The sequence below is a fragment of the Psittacula echo genome (assembly GCF_963264785.1).
Source record: "Psittacula echo genome assembly, chromosome: 3".
In the NCBI taxonomy this organism is placed as follows: domain Eukaryota; kingdom Metazoa; phylum Chordata; class Aves; order Psittaciformes; family Psittacidae; genus Psittacula; species Psittacula echo.
Window position 1 is genome coordinate 7,270,997 of NC_137736.1, and position 26,120 is coordinate 7,297,116.

At 40.9% G+C, this 26,120-nt stretch overlaps 1 protein-coding gene across 1 annotated transcript in view; it reads right to left on the minus strand.

The window, feature by feature from the left end:
* Positions 1-25,291, minus strand: part of POLQ (DNA polymerase theta) — a gene marked incomplete at its 3' end in the record, with an annotated part of 50,750 nt that extends 25,459 nt beyond the window's left edge. The window contains exons 1-14 of the mRNA XM_080613804.1: positions 25,234-25,291; positions 24,254-24,384; positions 22,015-22,171; positions 17,608-17,716; positions 14,847-15,066; positions 12,834-12,978; positions 12,587-12,733; positions 11,330-11,542; positions 7,914-8,056; positions 6,023-6,227; positions 5,107-5,249; positions 2,970-3,163; positions 2,526-2,650; positions 837-1,080 (exon numbers count right to left, since the gene is read on the minus strand). Of these exons, the coding sequence (XP_080469930.1) occupies positions 837-1,080; positions 2,526-2,650; positions 2,970-3,163; positions 5,107-5,249; positions 6,023-6,227; positions 7,914-8,056; positions 11,330-11,542; positions 12,587-12,733; positions 12,834-12,978; positions 14,847-15,066; positions 17,608-17,716; positions 22,015-22,171; positions 24,254-24,384; positions 25,234-25,276 (2,219 nt within the window). The 5' untranslated portion in view covers positions 25,277-25,291. The remainder of the gene's footprint in view (positions 1-836; positions 1,081-2,525; positions 2,651-2,969; positions 3,164-5,106; positions 5,250-6,022; positions 6,228-7,913; positions 8,057-11,329; positions 11,543-12,586; positions 12,734-12,833; positions 12,979-14,846; positions 15,067-17,607; positions 17,717-22,014; positions 22,172-24,253; positions 24,385-25,233) is intronic.
* Positions 25,292-26,120: the final 829 nt, after the last annotated feature.

Here is a 26,120-nt window from a genome sequence, read left to right on the forward strand (position 1 = left end):
AACAGACAGATGTAAACATTTATGCATAAAATAACAAACAACACAAGGAGATGGCACTATTCTCCCCAGTCCCATTTCATTTAGTTTCACAGCTTCCTAGCTTCACAGCAGCACTATATCCAAAATATAATGCACTTAATAGGAAATCACCAGTTATTTCCTATTAACTGGTTCAGTTTTATGAACCAAATAACTGGTTTAGTTTTCTATATGTGAATTGATGCTGATTAAAGATATTACTGCCTGTATACCCAGAAGCATTCCCAAGTTTCCATGCCCAAGCGTGTACCCTAGATGAGTCCCACCTTCCTCCTAGGGGAAGATTCAGGGTCTGAACCAATCCTCCTTCATGCATTGTTTTCCAAAGCGAGGAAACTTCAGAAGCATGAACCAGACAAGTGTCACAGCACAGTCCAAAAAGTACTTGATCAAGGAATATTGTCATTACACCAACATGAAAATCACAAGAGAATCTCAAATGATATACAGTAATAAATCATCAACTCCTTTGATCATATGGTGGAGCCGCCTTTTAGAGGCAGCAAAAAGTCTTCAGAAAGCATTAACAATTCACCCAAGACTGAACAGTGCATTGCAAAGAGGAATAAGAAGAGAATTTAGGTCTCACAAACTTATGCTGCAAATAAAAGATGCTTCTATTAATTTCAAAATAATCATGTAATGACTGTAAGCAGTCAGAAAGACCTACAAGTTATTTCTAACTAACGCTTGACACCGAGTACCAAAAGGTTGCCACATAATATTACAGGTTTCATCCTGTAATCCTTCACCTGACAAACTCCTTTACTTGACTTGTGGACTTTGTGACTTCTCACCTTTTAAATGGTACTGAATTCTTCAGAGCAGTTGCCACCTCATCAGGACTGGCTTTAGCAAGATCAGCCACTGTGACAAAGCCAGCGTTGTAAAGCATCCTCGCACGCTGTGCATTCAGCAGAGACACTCGTACCAGGTCACAAAGCTCCCTGTGAACCCCAAAAGTGAGGCGGCTCTGGAACTGAGAGAGCAACAGCTCCATGTTGTGCCAGCCCAGTCGATTACAGAAAACTGTTACCATTCCTGAAACACAGAATTACAGCAATGCCTTGACTCCAGCTCCAGTTCTACCAAGTTGAATCCATTTTTCCCCTTCATCTGATCTGCATTCACTTTACATTTCTGACCTTCCCATTACTTACGGAAACTAACTCATGTTCATTGTAACTATGACTAGCAGCTGGTCTTGCAGAACTCAATCTAGAATTAACTAGTTTATCAGTGAGGCATAGATTCTGAATGACACTGCTTTTTCGAAGATGCTGATCTTGAAAGTGTGAAGCACATGCATATCCTGTAACAGGAGTCCGAGGAACCACACACTGAAGAAGACAGAAAAAGCAGTGATGAGAGGCACTAAGAGAAGCCACAGATCTTTGAGGAAAGCCAGCACTGATGTCCATAAGAGCAGAACTTGGCCTGTAGATCTTGCCCTTCAGTTACTGAGAGCATCACAGGAGGTAGCAAAGCCTGTGATAAAGGTTATAACTGCAGTTCCCAGCAGATGGAAGGTGTTAAAGAGCAGAGCAAAGATAGTTTCTTACTCACACATTGCATCTTCAGAATATGAAAATAACGGAAAGACACACATTTCTGACTACTTTTACAGTGATTATAAAATACAACTTTTATCATCTCTTAACTATATGTCATGTCAATAGTTCATTTTACTTCCAAAATTACTTTTGTGAAAATTATGAATACCGGGAATAGAGAATTATGAAACTGCTACAACAAAAAGTTATTTCTACTACCAGAATTAATTTGAACGACTCTGTATCACTTGGTGTGACCTTTTCATTTTGGGGCTTTGACTCATGCTCAACCCACATACAAGGTTTTGCAAATCAAGCTAAAAATGTCTTAAAAATTGAAGACCCACTTATGGAGTAATAGAGGACTTAGGCATGCCTCATCCACATGGTGGGCTGTTACTTTTACTGCTACACAGCCCTCTTAAGGAAATGAAGTTCAAGGTGACAGCTATCTGTCTTCTTGTTATATGGTGATAAATGACCCAGAAACTACTCACACTGGTTTGAAAACTACAAACTTATACTTTCTGGCCAATTCACATTGCAAGCAGGAGAAAGCCATGTTAACTCTTCGAGACTCCAAACTTTACCCATATTGAAAGGTACTCTTTCCTGATAGAGCAAAGCTTCAGGATGGACTTGTACTTGTTTCCACACTTAGTATTGAACAAACCATATTCTTGCACAGCACACAGATGGTTTCCACAGACCTCAGCATGCTACAGCACTGCTTGATTCCACTCAGCTGGCCCCCTTCCCACAGCACACTCTGTGGTTCCATCTCAAAGCAGGGGCAACCCCAGATGAAGCTATCAAGCTGGAAGTGGTCTTACAAGACTGCTTGTTGTTAGTACCACACTGTGACAATCTTACCTGGAAGGAAAGGAAACAGACTAGCCTACGACTCCTGGAGTATTTGCCCTGACAACTCACCTGCATAGGTGGCAGCAGATTGCTGCAAGGACTGAAGCTGGCCACGACTGCAGCCATATTTCTTGGTCATATCCTTCAAGGGAACCTCACTGATTAAATCCAGAAGGGCAAGACTGGTGAAAAACCTGTAGTAGTAGTACACATGTACATAAAATCATCAACAAGGGCACATTAGTGTACATGGCAAAATGTACCATGATAGCATAGGGCAGAATGGTACTAATAGCATAGCACACAAAATAAACAAAGAAGGTGGCTTCTAAAAATATCAGCACAAACATCTTAAGCAAGCAGTGTTCTCAGTCCAGAGCAGACCAGATCCAGTCTCTCTGAGCTATCAGCTCACGCAGCAAGAGAGCCAGATTCTGGAAACAGATACAAAGCCTGTTCACTCCACATGTTATGGCCTCTAATCTTCACACATTCACACCAATCTGTGGCTACCTTTTGTGGATGGCCATTTGTCTATGCTGTTTCTCTGTTCTAGCAATGATTTTGCCCTTTACAGAGCGAGCCAGAAAACCTTCTTCAATCCCCACCAGCTCAGCCACACGTTTCATTGAGGCAGGCAGCTTCTCCCATAAACAGAAAAACTGGTACCAATCAATTGCGGTCCACTCCTCATATACTGGGGTGACCTAAACAAAGGAAGACAATGCAAAAACCTATTTCAGAGAGACAAACAGAACAGAGCTCTGGGTAAACAAAAATACAGCCCAGGGAATGTGGTTGGAGCATCCTACACGCTACTCAGAGGAACTGACTCATAATCATGTACCCTGAAGAAAGCAAAAGCTCTTCTAACCTAGTTTTTTATATTTGTACTTATGAGATCTGACTCATTGGGTACTCTAATGATAAAACAATCTGGAATCTTGGTCAGATTGCTCCCTACATCCAAGCCACTAGAAGATGTTTAAGTTTCATCTTTATTTTCCTTTAACAGAACTAAGCTTTATGCTGTTTCTAACAAAACTGACAGCTAGGTATTAAAACCAGTAGCAACCACACTGATCACTGCCACAGCATCTGACAAAGCCAGAGGGATCATAGCCTCTGCCGGAACTTGCTGAAGCTTTCATTTACCTGGAGTACAAGAAAACTCAGCTTTGATTAACACCAAGAAAAAAGCCACCCAGAGCATTCAAACACTTCTAGACAGAAAAGCAATTCTGTTATAGCTCAGTCAGCACAGAGTCAGTGTCAGTAACAGGAGACAAAATGTCTTCATATCTGTATCGATATACTGCAAGATTAATGAGTTTGAAACAACTAATAGTTCTTGGGGAATATTTAGCATAACATAGAATACCAGATGTCTACATAGTTGTAAATCATCCATCCCCCTTCATCTGCTGATAAGAACAAACGCTGTTAAGGTTGGCGATTGTCTTTTGTTGTTTGCTGCTCTTTTTTGTTGCAAGTTCTTCTTGACTAGCAAATACTTGCTTTAATCCACTTGCCTAAAATACAAGCTGCTGGAATTCAGTTTCCTATTTGTAACAAGTAGAAGATTCAAGCCTTAAAGAGTTAAGAAGCATTATAGCAGATGTCCCTTTAGCAGATGTCCCTTAAATTCCCTTTAGCCTATAGGGAACAATTCTTTAAAAACTAAAGAAGAGCCATAAAAACCAATCAAACCTTCACCCTTGGAAATGAGCAGACTTGCAAGAAAATGTTTCAGGCTAGCTAATGGAGGAGAATCTCAAGAACATTCTGTTCAACAGTGTGTTTGACTAAAAATAACATTAGACATGCTGCATTAGACATGTAATGAAAAAGTACAAGGTAAAAAACTCTATTGCCATCACTGTCTTTGATTTATCAGCCTGGTAAAGAGAATTCACTTTATATTTAAGGAGGCTAAAGACAACTATCAAGTTTTGGATGATGACTGTATGATGGACCTCTGGCAGCCATGAATACTAAGATGTTCACTGAAACTCCACCTTATTTCTTCAGTAATCTTCACAGGTTCATGGCTTCCTCTCCAAAGGTCTGAAATAGCATTGCTTAGCTTAAGTGTTTGTGCACTTGACAAACTTTGGGACACATTCCCCTCAAAAGATTTATCATGCTTCTTCCTTTAACCCTGGAAGCATCACCAGGCAAGTAAACCAAATCAGAGATGTATTTCACTGTTATTGAACTGAAGAAAGGCCCACCCATAGAAAGACAGCGGTGTAGCTCTCTGAGGATTTTTTTGTAGGCAAAATAGATGATAAAACCCCAAAGGTTTTCTGAGCCTCCAGAAGTAATCTGAGATGCAGCCTGCTGATCCTAAACATGCAACAAACCCATTCTGAGTGTCTCAGAAAAATTACCATTATTCTATACGCACAAAATGTACAATGTTCCGAAATCTTTCAAAGTCAGGAGTGGCCACAATGGGCTTAGATAGGTATAGAGCACCTGCTTCCACAACACAAACTATGGGAGCAGACTAGTTCTGAAGGACATTCAATGTGGAAACTTTTCCTCATGAAGGATGAGAGAAGCAGAGCACAAAACACCTTCATACATTCATGGAGCCCTTGAGTTTGGGCAGGACAAAATACAGAACACCGAAGGGGGAACCTACCAGGTAGACAATATGTAGATCATTCTCCAGAACAAAGCTTTTCATAGCTCGCTGCAGGTCAGCAAAGATTTCCATGGCTTCAGTTGGTGAAAGAGAAGAGGAAAGAGTAGCTGAGCCAAGATGTGTTGGATGATAAACCTTCGCTGTGTAAAAAGGAAAACAAACCCACAGAAGAACATTGAAGTGCAAGTTTCTGTCTCACTTTCAGGCTGCGAAGTATTTTACAGATATCAATTCTACTCACTTTTCCCAACTGCTTTCTCAAGAAGAAATAGCGTATTTTTCCATTCTGAAGTAAAATGGAAACAGTGAAAGGTTTAGACTTGCCTAAGTCTAACTCAGCCTTTTTCAGAGGCCTATCACAAGCTTCTATCTCTCTAACTAGTCAGACTAACATCTGTGACAACTCTCTGAAATAAAACACTGGAATCCCATCTGCCATCCTGCCTAGGAGATATCATTTTTGAGTATTTCTTTCTTAGGAATACAAAAGATCTCCTATCATCTTTTCTTAAAAAAAGAGATACAAACTACTTGCAATGGGGATTTTCATGGGGATAACCTGACATTACTGTAAGAGTCTCATCCTTAGCCATTTTAAGAAAATCAGGAAAAAGTGCAACCATGTACACCAAGCAGCAGCTCTAGAAGAGACTTGTGCTCTCTTAGAATGTACTGGTTCTTCTTGAGAAAGATAAAAATCACAGTCTACAGATAATGTGCAGAAATCCTGCAGTAAAAGTATGCCTTGTTTAAGGATATTCTGGGCATTTGCAGACCAGGATGCATCAGTCTCAGAGGTAACAGGCAGAGAGGCCTTCCAAGAACATGCGCATGCACGAACTGTTAAAGCAAGTATAAAGACACCTTCAGAAAGCTAAAAACTTCTTGAAACACAGGAGAACACCAACATTACCTTTCACATCATCGCCAGAGTCCAGAACCTGAATGAATTCATTTTCCAGCAACCAAGCCACACAAGCCTCAATAGGTCCAGTCTGCACTTTGTCTTGTGCTTTCTCATTTTCCAACTTGTCTTCTTTCAAGCTGGATGCAAGGAGAGTGCAAGAAGCGTAGGTCTCCACATCATCTGGAGTGCTGGCCACTCCCCCCACTATGATCTGTTGAAGACAGCTACTTGTTCACATTGACAGAGAAGCACTAGGATGCATCATAGATCAGAGAATCAAAGACATTGATCCATCAGATATCTAAGTTCTAAAGAACCAGTATGAGGGGAACATGAGGCAAAGCAACTGCCAACCTTTAAGCAAGGTTTTCTTTCTTGGCAAGAAGTTAAAACACCTTAGGTAGAAGTAAAAGGACTAAGCTATGGGAAAGAATGAATTATAAAATCTTATTTTGATAGCAGACATACACATAGTAGCAATTTAGATTTGAGAGTAGCCTTTGCCATTTTGCTTAGCCAACATTGTGAAATCCTTTTAAAAGGTTAGAACACAAACTGCAATCTTCTGAAGACATAAAGCAAAGCAGGAAGGAGGAGTTCTCCTAAGGCTCTTCAGCATACTGAAGTTTGCTCTTAACAAATGTGAGTGCTATACCCCACTACTGTTGTCCTGATTGAAAGTGATTTTTTTCCCCTGGATTTTGGTGTCTTTTTGGTTCATAACTGTTTTTTCTTTCCAAGTCATTGCCATGTGTGTATCTTCCTTGAGATAGCAAGGTGTTTAAATAAGAACTTTCTTTCATGGTTTCAATGGATTTGTTTCATGTTATAAAGCAATGCTACCAAAAAGGAACCCACACCTTTTAGATGGCTCTTAGGTAGAAAAATGCCTCTAGAAATTCCATTGGTCTGCTAAAAATTCAAAATCTATGCAATCACAACCAAGTTGTAAGTGCCACAGCAGCTTTCATAAGACAGAAGTGGTACAGCAAATGAGCTATATTTAAAGAGCCTAAGCTCAATTCAAGACCAAAAGCAACTCTGAAAAAGGAGATAAGCTCACATATGTGGAAAAAAAAGACACTTCTGGCCCTTTTCACCCTGTAGGAACTCTACTGAGGAGAGCAGGCTAGAAGGATCAGATCTGCTTGTTCTACCACACCTGCTTGTTCACCAAAAATCTACTTACAAAACTTCAACCATGTCTGTGCAAAAGAGGTAGATAAGTTGAGGAAGGAAATAAGGAACCTTCTAAGGTTCTACAAATATCATAATGGCCCAATTTAGTGTAGAAAGTCTCCGGGATCTGTAGTTTACAAGCATCTCTCAGTTAACACTGTCAGGTCACATCTGCAGAGTAATGCTTCATCCAGTGTGTGCACTTTACATGCAAACAAAAGAAACTTCTACCACCAAGATTAATAAAACTCACCATGTGTGTGGAACAGGGTGCCGAGAAAAGCTGGGGCTGTCCCATCCCTGGCAGTGTTCAAGGCCTGGTTGAATGGGGCTTGGAGAAACCTGGTCTAGTGGGATGTGTCTCTGCCCATGGCAGCGGGTTGGAACTGGACGAGCTTTAAGGTCCCTTCCAACCCAAACCATTCCATGATTGTGTGATTATTTCTGCCTGAAGTCTGAGCATATCTAAATGCAAAAGCAAAGCTTAGTAACCCTTGTTTGACTGTGCTCAAGTCCTAATACGCAGCAAGCAGAGACTGAATCATACCAAACAAAATGCTGAATATTGAAGCAAGCTGGGCAGACCCAAGTAATTTTCTTCTGAAGCTGCTTGGGTTGACAAGGGAGGAAACAGAAGAAAAAGAAAGTGCACAGAAAACATTTCATGGTCTCACAAAAGAAACCATCCAGTTCTAACCCCTCTCTGCATGTCCTGTACCTCAAGTATTGCTCTTTTCATGCTAGAAGAAACACCTTCCCCTTCTCTTCTAAACAAACAACTGCGAACAGGCTTCAGAGATCCCTGAAGTAGAGCAGTTCCTTTTGATCTTTCTGAGGGCTTGCAAACTAAAATGCTCTCACCTACAGAGAAAAACAAAAATAAGCAAACAAACAATGACCTTCGTATCACATCTTAGCAGTGTAATAGCTTTTCATCACAGACCTATTAATGGAATGGAAAACCATAGGTATTATTTAAAAAGCTGAACACCAAAAAAGAGAAACACCTTTGCAACTTTGAACAGTGTATATGCATTGCTATGTAAGAACTCCACAGAAGCATAATACTTCCAGAACTAAAAGCAGAGCAAACTCAAAGTTATATTATGTTGGTCAGGGTCTTGCCAAATCATCTAAGGAGATTCCATAGCCTCTCTGCTCATCTGTTTTGCTGCTGAACTATTCTATGATTCTATGAACAACTCTCACTTCTTGTTCTGGAATGGACCGGAACTATAATATCCAGTGGCATCAATTTTTCTTCTACGCTACATTATTAAACTGAAAAGATTCTCAAAAGCAAGAAGAAAACATAAAAGCTGAACAACACTTCAACAACTTGGCTAAGTCAACCAGCTTCTGCTCCTGAGATGAAATAACACAGACACTAAAGTAATTCAGAAATCCAAAGCTATTAATCTAAGTAACTATGCATCCTCTGAACTTTCATATATGCACATATACCTACACACACGTATCTTAAGTATCCTAAATAGATACTTAAGATCTTAAGTATCTTAAGTATGCTGAATAGTTTCCACTGAAAATACATCCAAATATACCTTACCTTAAATATTCTCTCAGACATCATTAAGTGAATCTCTTAACTACCCATGGAAAATGCAGTGCCACATAAAGGAGATCTTTTCAACAAAGCCATTACAGAGGGTTTAGTGTGTGGTGTCTGCCCATGGCAGAGGTTTGGAACTGGATAATCTTCAGGTTCTTTCCAACCCAAATCATTCTATGATTCTATGAAACTAGGTCCCTGGGAGATCTAGCCTAGTAAGAAGCTTTGCCAGTTGCCTCAGGATAAATGAATTATGGTTAGGACAAGCTTGCCTTTGACTAAGAACACAGCATTAGATATGATTAGCTGTACAGTAAATATCATGATAGGTTTCTGACAACCACTTGAGATTTAGGTGCACAGTGTCTGAACACCAAGGTACTTTTGGTAATGGGTATCTCAGTAAGATCCTAGGAATGTTAAGTTATGATAAAACTGTAGCTGTGGTAATGCTGCCATAATTAGCAAATCCAGAGGTAATGAAAACACAACTGCATTCTAATGAACAGAATAAATAGCACAAATGCAGTGTAGGTGAGTAACAGAATAGAGCTTAAACATTATTACATAAATGAATTACAGAATGAAAGGCATGCTCAGAGCATGTGTCTCTGGGATCTTTTTTATCCTGCCAGGTGAAACTTTTAACATCTGTCAACCAGGTACTTTTGCCAGAGTTGAGAGTACAGAAAACAAACTGCCTGTAAGCACTGTTCTGTGAAAGCAAAGCTTGTTTTGATTGCAGCAATAAAGAACGTTCCCTTATTTCATAGTTGCGTTCTGATATGACCTCCAATTCCCCCTGAAAACACTGACTCTTCAGTGTGATAATAACAGAAGACGGGTATCCACTTGACTCTACTTTATCTGACAGTCATTCAAGCCTTGGAGGAAACTCTTTCCCAAGATGCAAGTAAGAACTTAAAGCCAGTAATTGCAACCTAATGAACAGTTTGTCTGTGTTTGGGGTGGGGAGGAGGGAAGGAACTAAGCTATTTGAAGATACCTTATTGAACATTTCAGATGAGAGGGGAAGTCTAGGTTAGCATTAGACCAGACGAGCACCAGAAAACTTTGGCTACTTACTCACAGAACTCCATTAAAAGCCAAAAAAGGCCCTATTACATTTCTAAGTTGTGTTCAGTGATCATGAACAGCTTTACCTATTTCACCTTGGGAACGCGACAGTTTTGATGAATGCAAAAATAACCCAATTTCATTCTCTAAAATGATGGGTTTAAATTTCCATCAAATTAGAAAAAGAAAAAAAAAAATCAAAACCTGAGACAATCCAACACTACAATGTGGTGAGGGGAGGGGGAAATCAACCCAACAGCATTTCTCTGCTGTCTGTTAACTGAATTTCATATCCACATTAGGCATTTTTTCCAGCTGAAGTTGCTATCCTTCGGTGTCCCTACTCTGTGAAAGAGCAGCAGCTGGTAATGTAGCTTTGTGTTCTCTCCAAAAGACTCTGCGGAGTGAGAAAAAACCGGTGCATTTATGAAGCTCTTCAGCATAAACTCAAGTGATTACGGTGCAAAGCACAGACACGTCAGAACTGTCAAAAATGGGCTCTAATTATTGTATCTTCAAGGGGGGGGGGGGAACTTCAAGAAATAATGTAATTTTACACCTGCCAACTACACGCAAATGACAAAGTCTGTACAATTTCAGAATACAGCATGCAGCTGCCTTTTGCTTTAACGCATGGGGATAGCTCCCAGAGATATAGGTCGCAAAATGCTCTGTTGCTACGCTACTCCAGCAAAAATAGAAAGTGAAATGTAAGAACAGCCTGCTTACACAGGGTTCCAGCAAGCACCAATCACACCATCAGTAGGGCAAATCCCACTTCCCGCTTCTGTTAAGCTTCTGATTCCCTGTTTATACTTGTATAATCGAATTTTTCCAAATATCATCCATGAAGACAAATTTCCGTTGCAAATTAAAAGAGCAGGCAGGATTATTTTGTTGAACATCAACCAGTGCCGCTGTATGCATGAAGACCCCATGTTATCCATGAACCACTGCTCTTCTTTCCCTGTTTTGCTGTTGCATTGCTACTTTCAAGAACCATAAAGGTTATGGTTAAGTTTAGTGGAAGTTTAAGAAACCCAAATCAGAACTTCAGACCACAGAAGAAGTTTTCAGATTCTAGTTGTAGACTTTAAGTGAATTTCTTACATTTTAGGCCTGTGCAATAAGTGTTCACCATAAATATTTTCACTGAAACTGTAAACTGACCATGCATCCCAGACCATGGATTTCAGAACTAAGGCAAATGAACAACACAGCCTTAGAAGCTAACAAGTATTCAAATCAGAAAATAGCTCATTCCTGAAGTAACTGACGTGTAAATACCAAAGACTCATGCAGTGAAAAGAATCCCCTGGGAATTACATTTTTTACTCCATTAATACCAAACAAATTCATCTTGAATAACTTAATCATACTGAATACTAAAGGAATTCATCATGATCAGCAACTAATTGCAAAGCACTGCACTGGATTTAATCAGGTTAACGCTGTTCTTAGAGAACGTTAATAAAGTCTCTGCTTACCCTCTGTGTCTACTCCTTTCCTGCCAGCCCTTCCAGCCATCTGCTTGTAAGTGAGAATGTCCAGCAGTTTGCCACCAAACATGGGAGTTCGTATAATGACTCTGCGTGCTGGCAAATTCACTCCAGATGAGAGTGTGGAGGTTGCTGCTAGGACTCTGATCAAGCCCTGGCGAAAGGCTCCTTCAATGATGTCTCGTTCATCAAAAGTAAGACCTGGGGAGAGATGACTTTAGTGAATCTAGAAAAGGTGAGACTGCATTTAAGAGCTAGTAATATTACTGGCCACCAAGGGAAGAACAAAGTGAACGAATATTTGCCTTTCAGTGTTAGGAAGGGGACTCACAACACCACCTCAGTTAACTTCTTTCAAACTGTAAGTGAAGCAAAATTTCACCATTAAGTTTTTATTTTTCAACTGACAGTAACAGTTATAAACTAGCTTTTCGAAGGTTTTTGTACACATCGTAACAAGATGAACAACTATCTGCTCCATATCTCCAAGCAGTGCAAGTGAGAGAGAAGGAAAGAAAATAAGAAGCAGCAAACTGGATGCAATAAACAGTAGGAAACTAGGAATTGGTCATTTGCCATCCTAACTCTGGAATCCTCCTTCATTATTTCCATTCTAGGTTAGAGGTCTAATATGTATCTTACTACATTTCCTTGAGGGCTTCAGGCCAATTTTATTCTTGAGAAAGAAATCCACACTCAAGCATTTGGAATTACTTACACTACATATTCAATGCCACAGATAGTGTTCTCTCTACCAGAGTCAGTCTCCCAGCGGATGAACAGGTCACATACACTAGTGCCAACTTAAGTAAGAAATAAAAGATCTAGCCAGAAGCATTTGCATCACATGCTCTTTTTATTTATGCTTTCATTGTTATACTTCTTCTATTTACACAGTACAAAGTGGAGGAAAACTGCTCTGAAATAGTCTGGCAGCTTTAGGGGAAAAGTTGAAAATGCCTCAGCTGCAAATCAGCTAATTTTTCACAAAAAAAAAAAAATAAAATATTATGTTTAAAAAGTTGCTGTAACTCAACATAATTGAGAGAAGATTTATCATAGCAATGAGTGAATTCAAGTCTTATAAAACAATTTCAAGCTTATCTCCAACTGTGAGGTTCTTGAAGCGTTTTAATTCACTTACAAGCTACAGAAGGCTTCAAAAAGCAACTGGTAAATTACTGATAACTACAGCAAAAAGAACCTGTAATACTTGACCATCAAGACCAAGAGATTCAGGAATACCTGCATGATGAAATGCCACTCCCCATGGCAAAGTACATTGGAGCACAGAGTCCAGGCCTGAGACAGAACGCTTTAGCTGATCCAGAACCTCATCGATCCCTTCTCTGTCCACAAACACTGGGGCCAGCATTGAGTTTTTTCCAGAACCTTGAGATAGAAAATACTTTTATAGTTTCTACTAAAATTAATTTTCATTCAAGGCACTGTGCATTACGCTTCAGTCTTCTATCAACCACATTTCTCTTACTCTCAGCCTGTTGCAAACTGTAGAACTCCCTGGCAATGATGTCTGCCAGCTTCTCACACCAGTTCTTGGATGGACAGAAAAGCAGGACTGAATGGCCACCACAAACAGTCTCATAACACAGGCTCACAACATGGTCTTCATCTCCCTGAATTGAGACAAAATATTGTCAATGCACTCTCAGACTGAATGGGGCTTGTAAATGCTGTCATTCTTCTGTGTCACAGTACGAATCTTCTACTTCAAGTCATAAAGAGGAGCAAACAAAGAACATAGAGCACTGTTATCTTAGTTTCTCTCTTGCTTTTGGAAGTCCAATCACCAGTATGACCACATTGTTAAAGACAGCCCTAGATCTACCCATGAATAAATATAAGGTTTTAGCTCTTGCTTTCATAGCTCTGTTTCTGAATGAAGGCCACACTGCACAAAAAAAGTCACTGCAACCTCTATGTCATGGCTAACAGCAGTGATGAAGAACTAGGAAGAGTCCCAAGGGAAAACATTCCTCTGCAATAACTAAGACTTATCAACTAGGATGTCTGAACTAAAGGCATGAGATTTAGAAGTTTAAGCATACCCAATAAGATGCATGCAGCAAGCATTGCTGATCAAAGAGTGGAAGTGGAAGGCTTTTATGGATACTTACATAGATGCACATGCAAACCCCTACTGTTCACATCTTGCCTTTTAGGTTTTAAGATCCTAACAGAGTGCCTGCAACTGATCTGTTTTGCTTGGCTAAGCCAGATTCAATTCCAGTAAGCAAAGGAGGAAGAGAAAAATGTACGTGTACAATAAGAAATAAATAGCACAAAAATGCAAATGAAAACAGGGGAGCAATGGCAGGAACTGCATATACACAGCAAAAGATCGGTAAGGATTCAGCTATATTCAGCAGAATTGGTGAGGTCAAGTTCCCTCTCCTGGTTCAGTCTGAGGCACAGAAGTCTCAAGGTCCAGTGACATATTTCAAGCCCAAGAGGATCATCTGGTCTGATAAAATAAGCTGGCTCCCTTAAACTATTGAGTCGTAAGCCCAGTTAACTTCTCTCTCTCACTTAATTTAGTACCTACCCAAAGCAACTACTTCAAAAAATAGCCAGAAAAGGAGATGCAACACCACCTTCTCAATATGACCTCGAAAGAAAGCTTCCAGATATTCTTGTCACAAACGTTACCTTTTGCTTCTAGGTTATTTTTCTTTGCTGTGCCACCCTGCTACTGGCAACAGAATGATGGTGCACCATGAAACTGTGTGCCAAATATTCCAAAGTATTGCTCACATTCAGCCCATATCATCCAATTATTACACTAGTATTACACAAAGCAGTTGGAAGGACAGGGGACAGAACTCACCCTTCAAGACTCCACAGAAAAGGAGCCTACAATTAGGAAGTGCAAATTTCCCATTTCTACCCATTTAGTTCTTCCAAATCATTACAGTAAATTACCCATAATTTATCATGTCTTTTTCAAGTGCACAAAAGGGCTAAATAATGAAAGCAGGTTCAGAAGAATCAGGATGGACATCCGCCGTAATAACAAAATGAGATCATTTAGGAGTTTAACATAAGCAGGTTCAATACCAGATTTTAATGCAAACATATTCTCCCAATGATTAATGCAAATTCCTTGGCCTAACCAAGAAATACTTTCAGTTATGAAAGTGAAGTGGATTACAGGACACAAGACAGGGTGGTAAGGGAAGAACCAAACTCTTTCTGCCTGTCAAGCGCTCAGAAACAAGGTAACTGCAGTCAACTTTGTCTTCAAGTCAGATTCAAGAAACTTCACGCGTGTGAGTGTGTTTTGGTTTGGTTTTTGTTTAAATCAAGAGAGGACAAAAACCCCAGTTTTGCTCTCAGTTTAAGCATACAACCTGTGAAGTAAACAATGAAGTTGGGAATGTCATCTATTGCCAAAAAAAAACAATTAAAAAGGTACCAGTATTTGTCTGTTTAACATTAGCTATATAAAAGTTGCTATTCCACAGCCACTGCTCAGTTTTGTTACCTTCAGCTGAAGCTTGGGCTGGAATTGTCGCACTAAATTCATGGAGGAGTCATAAATGTTGCTGCCAATTTTCACCCACTCTTTGAGGGGCACAGGCCGAAAATCTGTACAGTATAACTCTGCATCTAACCATGAGGCTAGGAGTCCCAAGTTAGGGAGGGTAGCACTCATGCCTATTATCTGTATCCCGCCAGAATCTGGACTGGTCATCTTCACCTGTCTGGAAGTGGTTAAAAGAACATGAAAGTTAGTGACAACACAGGCTCCTGTCCTGGAAAACAGGATTCAGAAAAGCTAACTGAATCTACTTCCTTCCAGTGGCTAAAGTGCAAAGCTGTTTCATTCAACATCTTGACAAAGAAACAAGACATAATCTATTCTCAGCAAACACATGTCAGGTTATGCATTGATAACAAAATAATACAACTTTTTATCACTTTGAACCTAAACTTGAAGCTTCCTCAGGTAACAACAGCCATAAACTGACTGCATATTTGGAGAAACTGGAAACAAACAAATAAATCAACTATTTCCTTGCCATTCACAAAAACATGGAAAAAAGGAATGGTTCTTTCTAAGCTTAAATGCCTTAATTAAAACACTTCCATTTGTTTCAATTTCAGGACAAATAATACTCAACTAAGGTCTTCCTGGAGTTGGGAACCAAAGCCCTTAGTTCAGCAAAGAAGCAAGCAGCTTCAGTTCTCAAAGTGCTGAACAGCAGCTTCCACTAAAGGCAGTGAGAAGTAATGGACTCTTAACAGATCTGAAAACACGAACTCCTAATTTAGATGCCCAGATCTATATTTTAATTCAGGCTTTTACATCCACACAATAGGGGGGGCTTATGATCCTAAGCCTACATTTGAAAACTCCTCATTTGTATTGCACTGAGCCACAAATTGAGACTTTAAAAAACAAAAACATCTGACAAATCACTGTGAGCTCAGAAATAACTTGAACCTTCCTTAGAAGATCCAGGTAATCTTAGCAAAGATAAAAGAAAAAAGACTATCCAAAAGCTAGGATAAAAAAAGGCCAGTCAGTGATGAGACAGAAAAAAGGAGGATATGGAGAGGCAGACTCTGTGATCCAAGCTCTTCCAGCATTTGCTAGGATAGCTCTGCCATCTAGGATTCAAGATTTTTCCCCCTACAGCTCCGCAACACACTCTGACTGGGAAGGAGAAAGATCTGCTGCAGAATTCTAGCTGGCTCTGCAGAAGCCCCATGGAGAAGCAAAGCATCCACACTGGCAATGGCCATGAGACGACATTATCTTGGTGAGAAGACACAGCCTTATACTTCAGTGGGATGTTCAGCTAACCACTTAAAAAGCTCTTAAAAGCACTGGTCACTCTGATAATCAGTCAGGCTGGACAGTGTTTAAAGAATTTGGATAAAGGATAAAAAGCAGCACAGACTTGGGAGGACATTTGAGATAAAACATGGTCTCCAACTCCAGGAATCTCAAGTAGATTCCAAAACAAAACTAGCAGCCACCTCCTTCATTTCTGTAAGTGGTACAGGGAACCAGTGTCAACTTGACCATAACAAAGAGATGCTGAATCTGGGCATTTGGGCCTATATGATGAAGGCTGAAGTATTGTGTCTTCCCAGGAACATTCCTTGATGTATCTGTCCTTTTTTCCCTGATAAATGTTTTCTCCCTCCTGCTTTTTCAATGCAAGGGATGAAAGCAGAGAGTGGACTTCACCTGTGCTGCAGCTGCATGATAAGCCAAGGTAAAAGGAGTGGCAGCCACCCATATTGCTCTGAAGCGTACTGGATTCGAGGACTTATGGGCACAATATGAGAAAAAGTCAGAGGTGATTAAACCCAGAACATTGCTGGATCCTGGAAAACAGGATAGGAAATGCTGGCTAACGTGTCTGCTGGAGAGCCAGTGGCAGTGCCCCCAGCACTAAATAGGTAGTCTGTGCTTAGCCAAGTGCTGGCACAACTCCAGACAGGAAGTGACAGAGAAAACTGGCAAAATCTGGCTTTCAGTGCTAAGGAAACAGTTGATTTTGACTTTCTCTCAGCACCACCAACAAAGGTTAAGAAGCTTGATGCACCATCTCCTCCATGTGCCTTTGTCAGTGGTTGAGCACTATGGAGCCACTGGGCAGTTTGGTGCTGGGAATCTAGATCCTGAATTCTTAAAAGCCCCTAAAGCTCTTCTGAAACAACCAAATCTGTTCTTTAGTGTCCAGTCAGTTGTGCTAAAGAACAGAAACCATGCAACCACTACAATACCACAGCTGAGCAGTGCTACCTAAGCAGACTACTGGTACATCCTCTCAAGTCTTCTGATCAGTTCACCATTGACAAGTCAACAGCATGCTCACTCTTCCACAGTAAGTATCTGACCACTTCAGCAGAATAAATACCCCATTCCATGAAACACTGCAAGATGAAGCAGAGTAAGTCCGCTGGCAAAAACAGTAAAAGAAATCCAGGCTTGGGGTTTTTGTTCTACATAAGTAGGCTAAAAAAAAGTAAATGAAAGCTTCAGCCTTATTTCTTTTCCCGAGAGAATGAATCCCATGGCAGCACACAAATTGAAAACCATGAGGACAAGAGGTTTTCACTACAATGGCAGGCCCCTGAGAGGTGGTAGGATGAGACTCTAATAACCAAAACAGGTCACCGCTCTTAGAAGACCAGGAGCTAACCCAAATTTCCTGTCACCCATAGAACAGAGTATTTAGAACCACCCAAAATTTAGCATTAAGAGACAAACGTTTTGGTGTACCCACCGTTTTGCGACCTTCTCTGTAACATATCTAACTTTGGTCAGGAGGAGTTCCAGCAGATATCCCCGATGAGAGTCTCCCAGCATGTGCAACTCATCCACAACCACCACTCCTGATAAAGAGAAGCACTCAAGTTATAGGTGACAAATTAACAAACTAAGAACAGACAGCCTTTTTTCATTCAGATTCCGTACGATGAACTGAAATTTATATCCACAAATGCAGCTGTGCTTACTAAGACCACTTCTTTCTGTCACTGATTCTTCTGAGAGAGGCAAATCATGACTAATGTCATGGCATTTCACACACACAACCAGCTCTTACAAAAATAAACGTGAACAGATTGAGGTATTAGTCTGGCCTCCATGCAAAACAGTACTGCAACCTCTATACTGGAACCTCTTTGCAAGCAAAAACCCCCAGGCTTCAGAGTATCTAGAAAGGAGCCCAAAAGAGCTAGTCAAAAGCTTTGTTGACATCACTGCCTTAGTAAAAACATCACTCCTTGCTAATCCAGTAATGTCAGATAAAACCCCCTAGAGCACATGTAATTACACTGGCATACCCTGGTTTCTATTTTACCTTTTTTCACTAACAAAACCTGGGTGAGCTCTACTATTTAACTTTGCCTTTCTATTGAGAAAAATCCTGACACAACTGTTCTGTTGTCATCCTATCTCCTGCAAATTCCTTTTTAATCTATTAGCCACCTCCATCAAATGTGTGAGAAATGCAGAACTATTGAAAAGAATAATGTCTAAAAAGCTTTCTGACTCTCAGGAGTTGAAGACAGCAGAGCAGACTAAGGATCTCCCCTGAGGAGAAAACACAAAGCCGTAACTCAGCTACCTCCTGCACACCTCCCAACTAGCAGTAGCATGTACCCTTTCTGGCCAGCCGACAGGGTCACAGGGCCATGGAAGAGGCTGAAGGAAGGTTGACCAAAAGAAAGCAGGGCATAGAAGACACCAGGCTTCATTAGTTCTGCTGCTGGGGAGTTTTTTTCCCTCTTTGGTGCAGCTATGCAATATCTTTCCAGTACAGCTAAAATAGCAGGAGCTTAAGGGCAAATGTGACCTTTTATTATCTGTTTCAATGCTTTTTTTCCTGCTCTTTTTTTTTCTCTCCTTCCTACATATGTTCCTTCTCTCTCCGTCTGTTTTCTCCCCCCTTCTCTTCCAAAGCACTTAAGTTAGAAAAGAGTGCTGCAATGCTTCATCAGCCTCTTGTACAAACTCCCACCCATCCAGCTTCTCTGTCTTCCTGTACTTCCTCTGTTCTGTGCTCACTTGTAAAAAATGGTAATTTGTTGGTCACCAAATACATATTTATTCAGATACCAGAAAAAGCCTCTTCCTGCTTTCCCATACAACACTCATCTGAATGCTCCCAGCAGCTGAGATAGGACAGTATAATCAGGTATCTACCAAAGTGGAATGCATGCAAGTTACCTTCCCAGTCTTTGTGCCAAGGAGCACATTTTGCTTCCTGAAACGAAGCACAGAACACTAGTGGTACCTACAGGCCAAAGCACAGGGAATGCTTTGGCTACTTGTTGTGTACCTTCTGCTGCTACACGCTGGAAAACACATTCAAGCCCATGCTAAACCTGTGTGCTGTATTGCCCTGACAGCCTGCAAGCTGGTGAGACTTGCATGGCACAGAAGCACAGGGCTCTCCTCTGGTCAGGCTGTGCTCAGAGCACACCCACTGGGATAACACAGCAGCAGCCATCAGGAAACTAGCATTTTCCACAAAGTGGATCCTCATCTGGAAATGGAACTGCAGCCAAGGACTTCAGGTCCCAGCATGCAATGGCATCTTCTACTCAACAGCGAGCTCAGGAGTGCAAGTGGGGCCAGAACTGAATCACACTGCGTTGCTACTGAGAATGAGGCCTCAGTCTCCTGTTTTTGTCTGCAAATAGGTCTCTAGAAGACTGCTGAAAAACACCCACAAAAAAGTACCCAAGAGCTATGCAACATGTTTACTGTAGCATAACTAGGCTGCTTCAGGTGCACACCCTGCTTGAAACAAAAAAGTTCTGAATAGCAGGCAGGGAGGATGTGATTATTCCCTTTTTTTAATACAATTAAACCAGTATTTTTTTAATTTTAAGTTAAAAAGAGAAACAAATTAAGTATCACAAGAGCACATCACAAACCCATTCCCCACTGACACACTGAGAGGGCAGCAGATCCTTCTCTAACCACTTTCCTAAAGGTTTCTTTAGCATCCGTGTCAAGAGGCTGAACAAGAAGAGGAACAGCATCTTTTGTGTACCTGGATGTTCAAACCTGACACTCGTTCTATTGTAATCAGCAACACAAAATTGCTTTTAACTGCTTCATACAGCAAAGAGAGCTCTGCCAGGCACAGGATTTGAGTTTCTCTTGACGATTTCCAAAGGCCATGTGAGCTATCAGCATGGAGTTGACATCAACAAAAGGAACAGCTCAAGCCTGAGATGGAATCCAGCCAGAACTGCAGTCATCTCCCAGTAACTCATATCAAAAGATAAAACATCCTCGTTATGAACTGGTCTAAATTTAGATTTAATTAGAAGACAAGGTACAATCTTGCAGTTTCAGACATGCTGCCTTGCTTTAGGTGACAGTTAAACTGGCATTTTAAGTTCATGCCTGTATTTTGCAGCTTTTAAGAAAATATATCTCCAAATAAAACCTCAGCTTTAAGTGAAAACTTGACAAATTTTAAATCTCAAATTTAATTTAAAAATTCATTTCAAATAAGCACATAAAGAAAAGGAACCCACAATATTTTTATCCTTTCAGTTATACAGTTATAGTAGAGCACAAGGGAAACTAGGGGTTGCAACAGAGGTGTGTCAGTGTTGAGGACACATATTCATACATATCTTGTAATCACTTTTTTGCTTATACTTATATGACTCTTCTCAGGTACATTCACCTTATAGAGCACAACAAAATGGAGGCATGGAATGAAGGTACCAACCAAAAGGATTTGGCTTGTCTCTAGCTTCTGAAAGATGTTATCATTAAATAATACATTTTAGTATACTGAGCATGCTTCCAAGCCAACATAAATACAAACATCATGACCCCACTCTCTGCCTTCTGCTGGCAGTACAGCTTGTACAGTGTGGTGATCTAGGATCAAACTAACCTTATTGAAAGCAAGACTAAAATCCCCTAAACTGAGTAGTCATATATCGAAATAACTAACTGCACGATCACGTTCTCTTGCAAGGGAAGGGATGAAGATATACATTCAAGAATCAGGCTGGACTGCAGGAACCTTAATTTGAATGAGCTTAAAATGCTGCACAACCATGATCACCCACTCATCTTCCAGCCCACTCGCAGTCTAAAGCATTCATGGTGATTCAGCCCCTATAGATGCAGGTGTGAATGAGTTATCTCATGATAGCGCACCCTGAAAAAAAACTGCAAGGCTTTATTTCCCTTATTCTCTCTTGTATTTAATAAACTCTTCTGGCATATAGTGCTGCAGAATACTGTGACACCAGCTGCCCATGGAACAGCAGTTTCATAAGTGGAGGTCTCAGAGCAGTTTGATACTCATCTAGTTTTCCAATTTTTATAGTCTTAAAATAGCAACCAGTTATGTTACAGGCCAAAATGAAGATGGGAAATATAAAATATAACTGGGTATAGCTTTACTGAGCAGGGAAACAAAGCTAACCAATTTCTGACTGGACTAGGAAAACACGTCTCTCCCCAAATGCACACTGGAAACATAAGGCTTCTTCAGGCTTTCTCCTCCCAACCACTAAATGAGTATTACAATTATCCAGTGGCCATCAGGGCCACAGTGATCCAGAAGTCTACATTACGAGAACAGTGGGCTTTTGAGTGAGCTACAAGAGAGAAATGAATGTCATAGCCCTCCTTAGTCACTGTCCCTACCCAGAGGAGCTCTATGTATTCATTCCACTTATCTGGACTCAGATGTGCACCAAACACAATTCCTCCTCTTCCTTGAGCTAACTGAAGAAAACCACGGATGCTGGATAACAATCTCTGTCCAAAACAGACGTACGTTCTTGAACTCCAACAAATCCCAGGCATTTAATTCAATTTTATTAATTAGAAGACATTTTCTAGCTATGAGAATCACTGCTTAATGCAGCTAATAACTGTCCATGGATTGTCATCCATGTCAGAGAAGCCAAGAATTGCAGCTTCTACGTAAACACCCCAGCCACCAAGCTACACAGAATAGTCCTGACTGCCTTCCTAAATCCAAATTAGAGGTGCTCTGGATGAAGAAAAACTGCTCAATTTTCTTATCTTGCATGTCTGTCACATACAGAACTGAGCAAACACGAAATATCCCATGACTTCACATGTACTCAGAGTATGTAATAAACCTCATACCCACAACAATCAAGCCTTAGTATTTTACCCAGTGAGTCCATTTTGTTTTCTTCTATTAATCTATTGATTAGACCGTTGGCTTTCTCAATGGTGCAGACAGCAACATCCAGGGCAGAGAAACGACCAGCAGGAGACATGCTTCCCATGTAGCCTTCAACTCTCACATCCACATCCTGAAACAGTGCCTGTTTTCCAAGGACACAGAATGCCATGCCAAGGTTACAACTCTGAATTCTGACCAATGCTTGGAACCACATAAAAGCCTGCAACCTACAGCCATGATTTCTAGTACTTAACAATGCCAAGTAATGAAATATAAAGCCGCAGCTCAGTCATCTTTCTTTTTCCCCCAGTGTCATCTTTTATTTCCAAAGCCACACAGTACACACTGCAGGATAAAGCATGCATATCTGAGTAAGAGACGGGGATGACTGTTTTGTATTAAACATTTACCATTAAAAAGGTTAGAGAACACAAGTGCAACAGTTTATAATAACAGTGGGTTATGTACGATGGAGCCTTGCTCCTGAGAAATTCTGGGCAAAAGCCATATGTGGTATCGCAAACACAAAGATGTCACATCTCCCACTGAGAGTTAAGAAACAACTTCTTTTCTTCCATAGCTTGGCACTGCAGTGCCAATGCTTTGGCATATTAAACACTGCATTAACAAAAGGTACAGAGATTTGAACTAAATGGGAGGATACCATAGGATTTCAAGTATGTGCAGCTACAGCCAAACCTTAGGCCAGGAGTAGCAGGGCACAGCGTTGAAAATCCTCCAGCTTTACAAGATTAAAGCAAAAGCATGTCTCCATTATCAATCATTACAAAGTAGCTTTGCACTCAGTTTGTAGCGTTTCCCAGCAATTCGCAAGGTTAAGGTACCATGCCAGTTTATTAACACCCAAAATGTCTTAAATGTCAGAAACTGATCAAAATGCCTGCTGGTTTTGGATTTGTCTTCAGTAATTGTTGCTACTTTGACGTATTAGCTCATGTTAGCTAGGAAAGTCTTTCAAGAAAAAGTAATTTTTATTGTTTTAAAAAGACTGTTCCCACTGTAATTTTGTTTTCAAATAGCTGGGGTGGGGAAGCCACACACACAACCACATTCTGTCAGAGCAAAGTTGTAGCAAAGTCAGAGTAAAATCAAAGGCACGAAATTCTGGTGGAACACCCCCCGAGGAAAGCTAAAATATCCTTTTATCCATTCAGATAATGTTGGCACCTTCTTTTTGTAGTTTTTTTCAGATGAAATCTCTAACTAGAAAATTCCTTTAAAGTTTGTGTATTATAAAAATCTGTGAATAAATTTGCCCTGAGAAGGCCTTGCAGGTGTTGGTTGATGAGAAACTGAACATGAGCCGCTTCCGTGTGTGCTTGAGCCCAGAAACCACCTGTGTCCTGGTCTGCATCAAAAGGAGCGTGAGCAGCAGGCCAAAGGAGGTGATCCTGCCCCTCTACTCTGCTCTCGTGAGACCCCACTTGCAGCAGTGTGTGCAGTTCTGGGGTCCTCAACATAAGAAGGACATGGAGCTGTTCGAGCAAGCCCAGAGGAGGCCACGAGGATGATCAGGGGCTGGAGCACCTCCCGTATGAAAACAGACTGAGAACATTGAAGCTGTTCAGCCTGGAGAAGAGAAGCTGCTTGGAGACCTCACAGCAGCCTTCCAGTGTCTGAAGGGGTCTACAAGGATGCTGGAGAGGGACTCTTCATCAGGGACTGCAGCGATAGGACAAGGGGTGATGGGTTCAAACTTAAACAGGGGAAGTTCAGGTTAGACATAAGGAAGAAGCTCTTTACTGTGAGGATGCTGAGGCACTGGCACAGGTTGCCCAGAGAAGTGCTGAATGCCCCATCCCTGGCAGTGTTCAAGGCCAGGTTGGATGGGTCTTGGGTGACATGGTCTAGTGTGAGGTGTTCCTGCCCATGGCAGGGGGTTGGAACTGGATGATCTTAAGGTCCTTTCCAACCCAAACTATTATGTGATTCTATGATAAATGCATGTAACAATCCTTTAGAATTCAAAGCTGAAATAAAATGTTTTAATCAACTTTTTCCAAGTCTCCCTTTTTTGGCTAAAACTGCCAGGTTTTTATCTTCAACTTACAATGAGCACATTTTAAGTTACCTACAAATCCTTTCTGAAACAACTCTGCAATATTATTTTTTCATCAAATTCATGCATAAAACTTCTAACTGCTTATAAAACGTGACCCAACAACTACAACCTGCAAGTTTACCCTCTCGGAATGCTACTTACCTGCAGGTAACTTTTTTTCTCTTTGGCCACGGAGACAAAGGGAAGGATGAGAAGAGCTTTCTTACGAGTCTCCAGGACTCGCTTCAAAATAAGCAATTCTGCAACAAGAGTCTTTCCCGCACTGGTAGGAGCTGGAATTAAAAAGAAATACATAAATCAAACCCAAGAAAGAAGCTTTACAAAGTTAGCATAGAAAGCAGTTACTGGAGAACTTGGGCAGGACTCCTCAACTGATGCCCCTCTCCCACAGCCACAACCACATTTCAGTTAATCCCAGAAGACTGCAAAGTATTTCTCTTCTAGCCTCTTCCACCATGCTACCACGGCTTGTGTGCTTAGCTCTGGTCCAGAAGCAACAGCACCTCAGAGATAAGCAAGGGATAAAAATACACAAACAAAAGACAGAAGAGATCAGCCACAACCTTACTGACTTAGCCCATGTATTAACCCCTGCTGCTTGATGAGCATTGCTGTTTGCCATCCATTGTCCGTAGAAAACTGTGGAGGAGATGTCACATACAAGGGGACAGCCATTACCTAGCAGTCAGGCCCAAAGTCTTCTGGACCTAAGTAAATAAAACTCAACTCCAAGCCTAAGAAAATCACCCACCCCCCTTCTAAGTTCTTCATCCTCCGAGTGCTGCTCTGGGACCTGCTTCCCATGAAGAGCAGACACTGAATTTGTCGTTTCCCACAGATTCCGGGTTAAGAGAGTTGTTATTAACTGACTCCTAATTTTCAGTTGCTAAAAGAACACTAACAGAGAAAATGGGGGGGAAAGTCTCTCCTCACATCTGGAAAGGAGTCCATTAAGCCAGGTCTGAGGTACAGCAGTGGAAGAGGTCTCAATAGGGTATCTCCAGGATAAACAGGATCTTGACCTTTTTATCTGCCAGATCAGAACCCTTCAGCACCAACACATTCCTGTAAAGGGCACTGGGAATGTAAGTGGGGACTGGGTTTGTCAGCTGTTTGCATACCTGAGTAAACCAAGTTCTTCCCTTCGAGAACGTGTCCGAGCATTAGGCATTCTGCTTGCCATTCAAACATCTGTACTACCCCCAGGCTGTGGTATTTCTCCAGAACTGCTCTGGGAAGACCCCAGCTTGCAAGGAGCAACTTGTCTGCTTGTTCTTCAGGAATATTTACCTGTGGATGTTGCCCTTTAGGATGAGAAAATGAAAAACCAAAGAAGTCAAGTATCATCCTTGAACCTGAGGTCACTTAGGTTATACACCTAAATGTCAAACTTCTTTGCAAGCTCCTCTGTTATGAGGAAAGGTAAGAAGAAACCATCTTCCCTATTCTTTCTCTCAGTATTTCCTATGGATGTTTCACCATTCTGCTTATCTCCTGAAATCATTTTTTGAAGTTTTCCTGCTCTAAGATTTTCTGTATTCAAATAATTTCTTCACCAAACACTTGCTCTGATATTTGCTTTTGAGACAGAGCAGCCATTACCAAATACATACTCAGCACTGATTAATATAACAGCGTTACAACATATTTGCCATCTCATCTTTACCTATACTGCTACAGAGAGCTCAGTAATCCTCAGATACCACAGAACTGCCCAGCCTTTGTCTTGCTTTACGAATGTATGAAGAAGTCTGCACAAAGCAAACAAGCAGCTCAAGCTGCTCTGTACAATGTGTGTTACTTCAGTTTATCAGCACTGATGAGCATCTCCACCACATGGCCAGTACCTCTAGCTTAATTATTGTCTCATTTCTTGTCTTTATGACCCTAAATGATTTTCGACTGGCTACAGATATTGCCTCCTCCCTTCCCTCCTCTTCCCTTTTTCCAAATCAGTAAGAAAACTTCAACATTTTGTCCCTTACTTCATCTGAGAGGTTTCCAATCC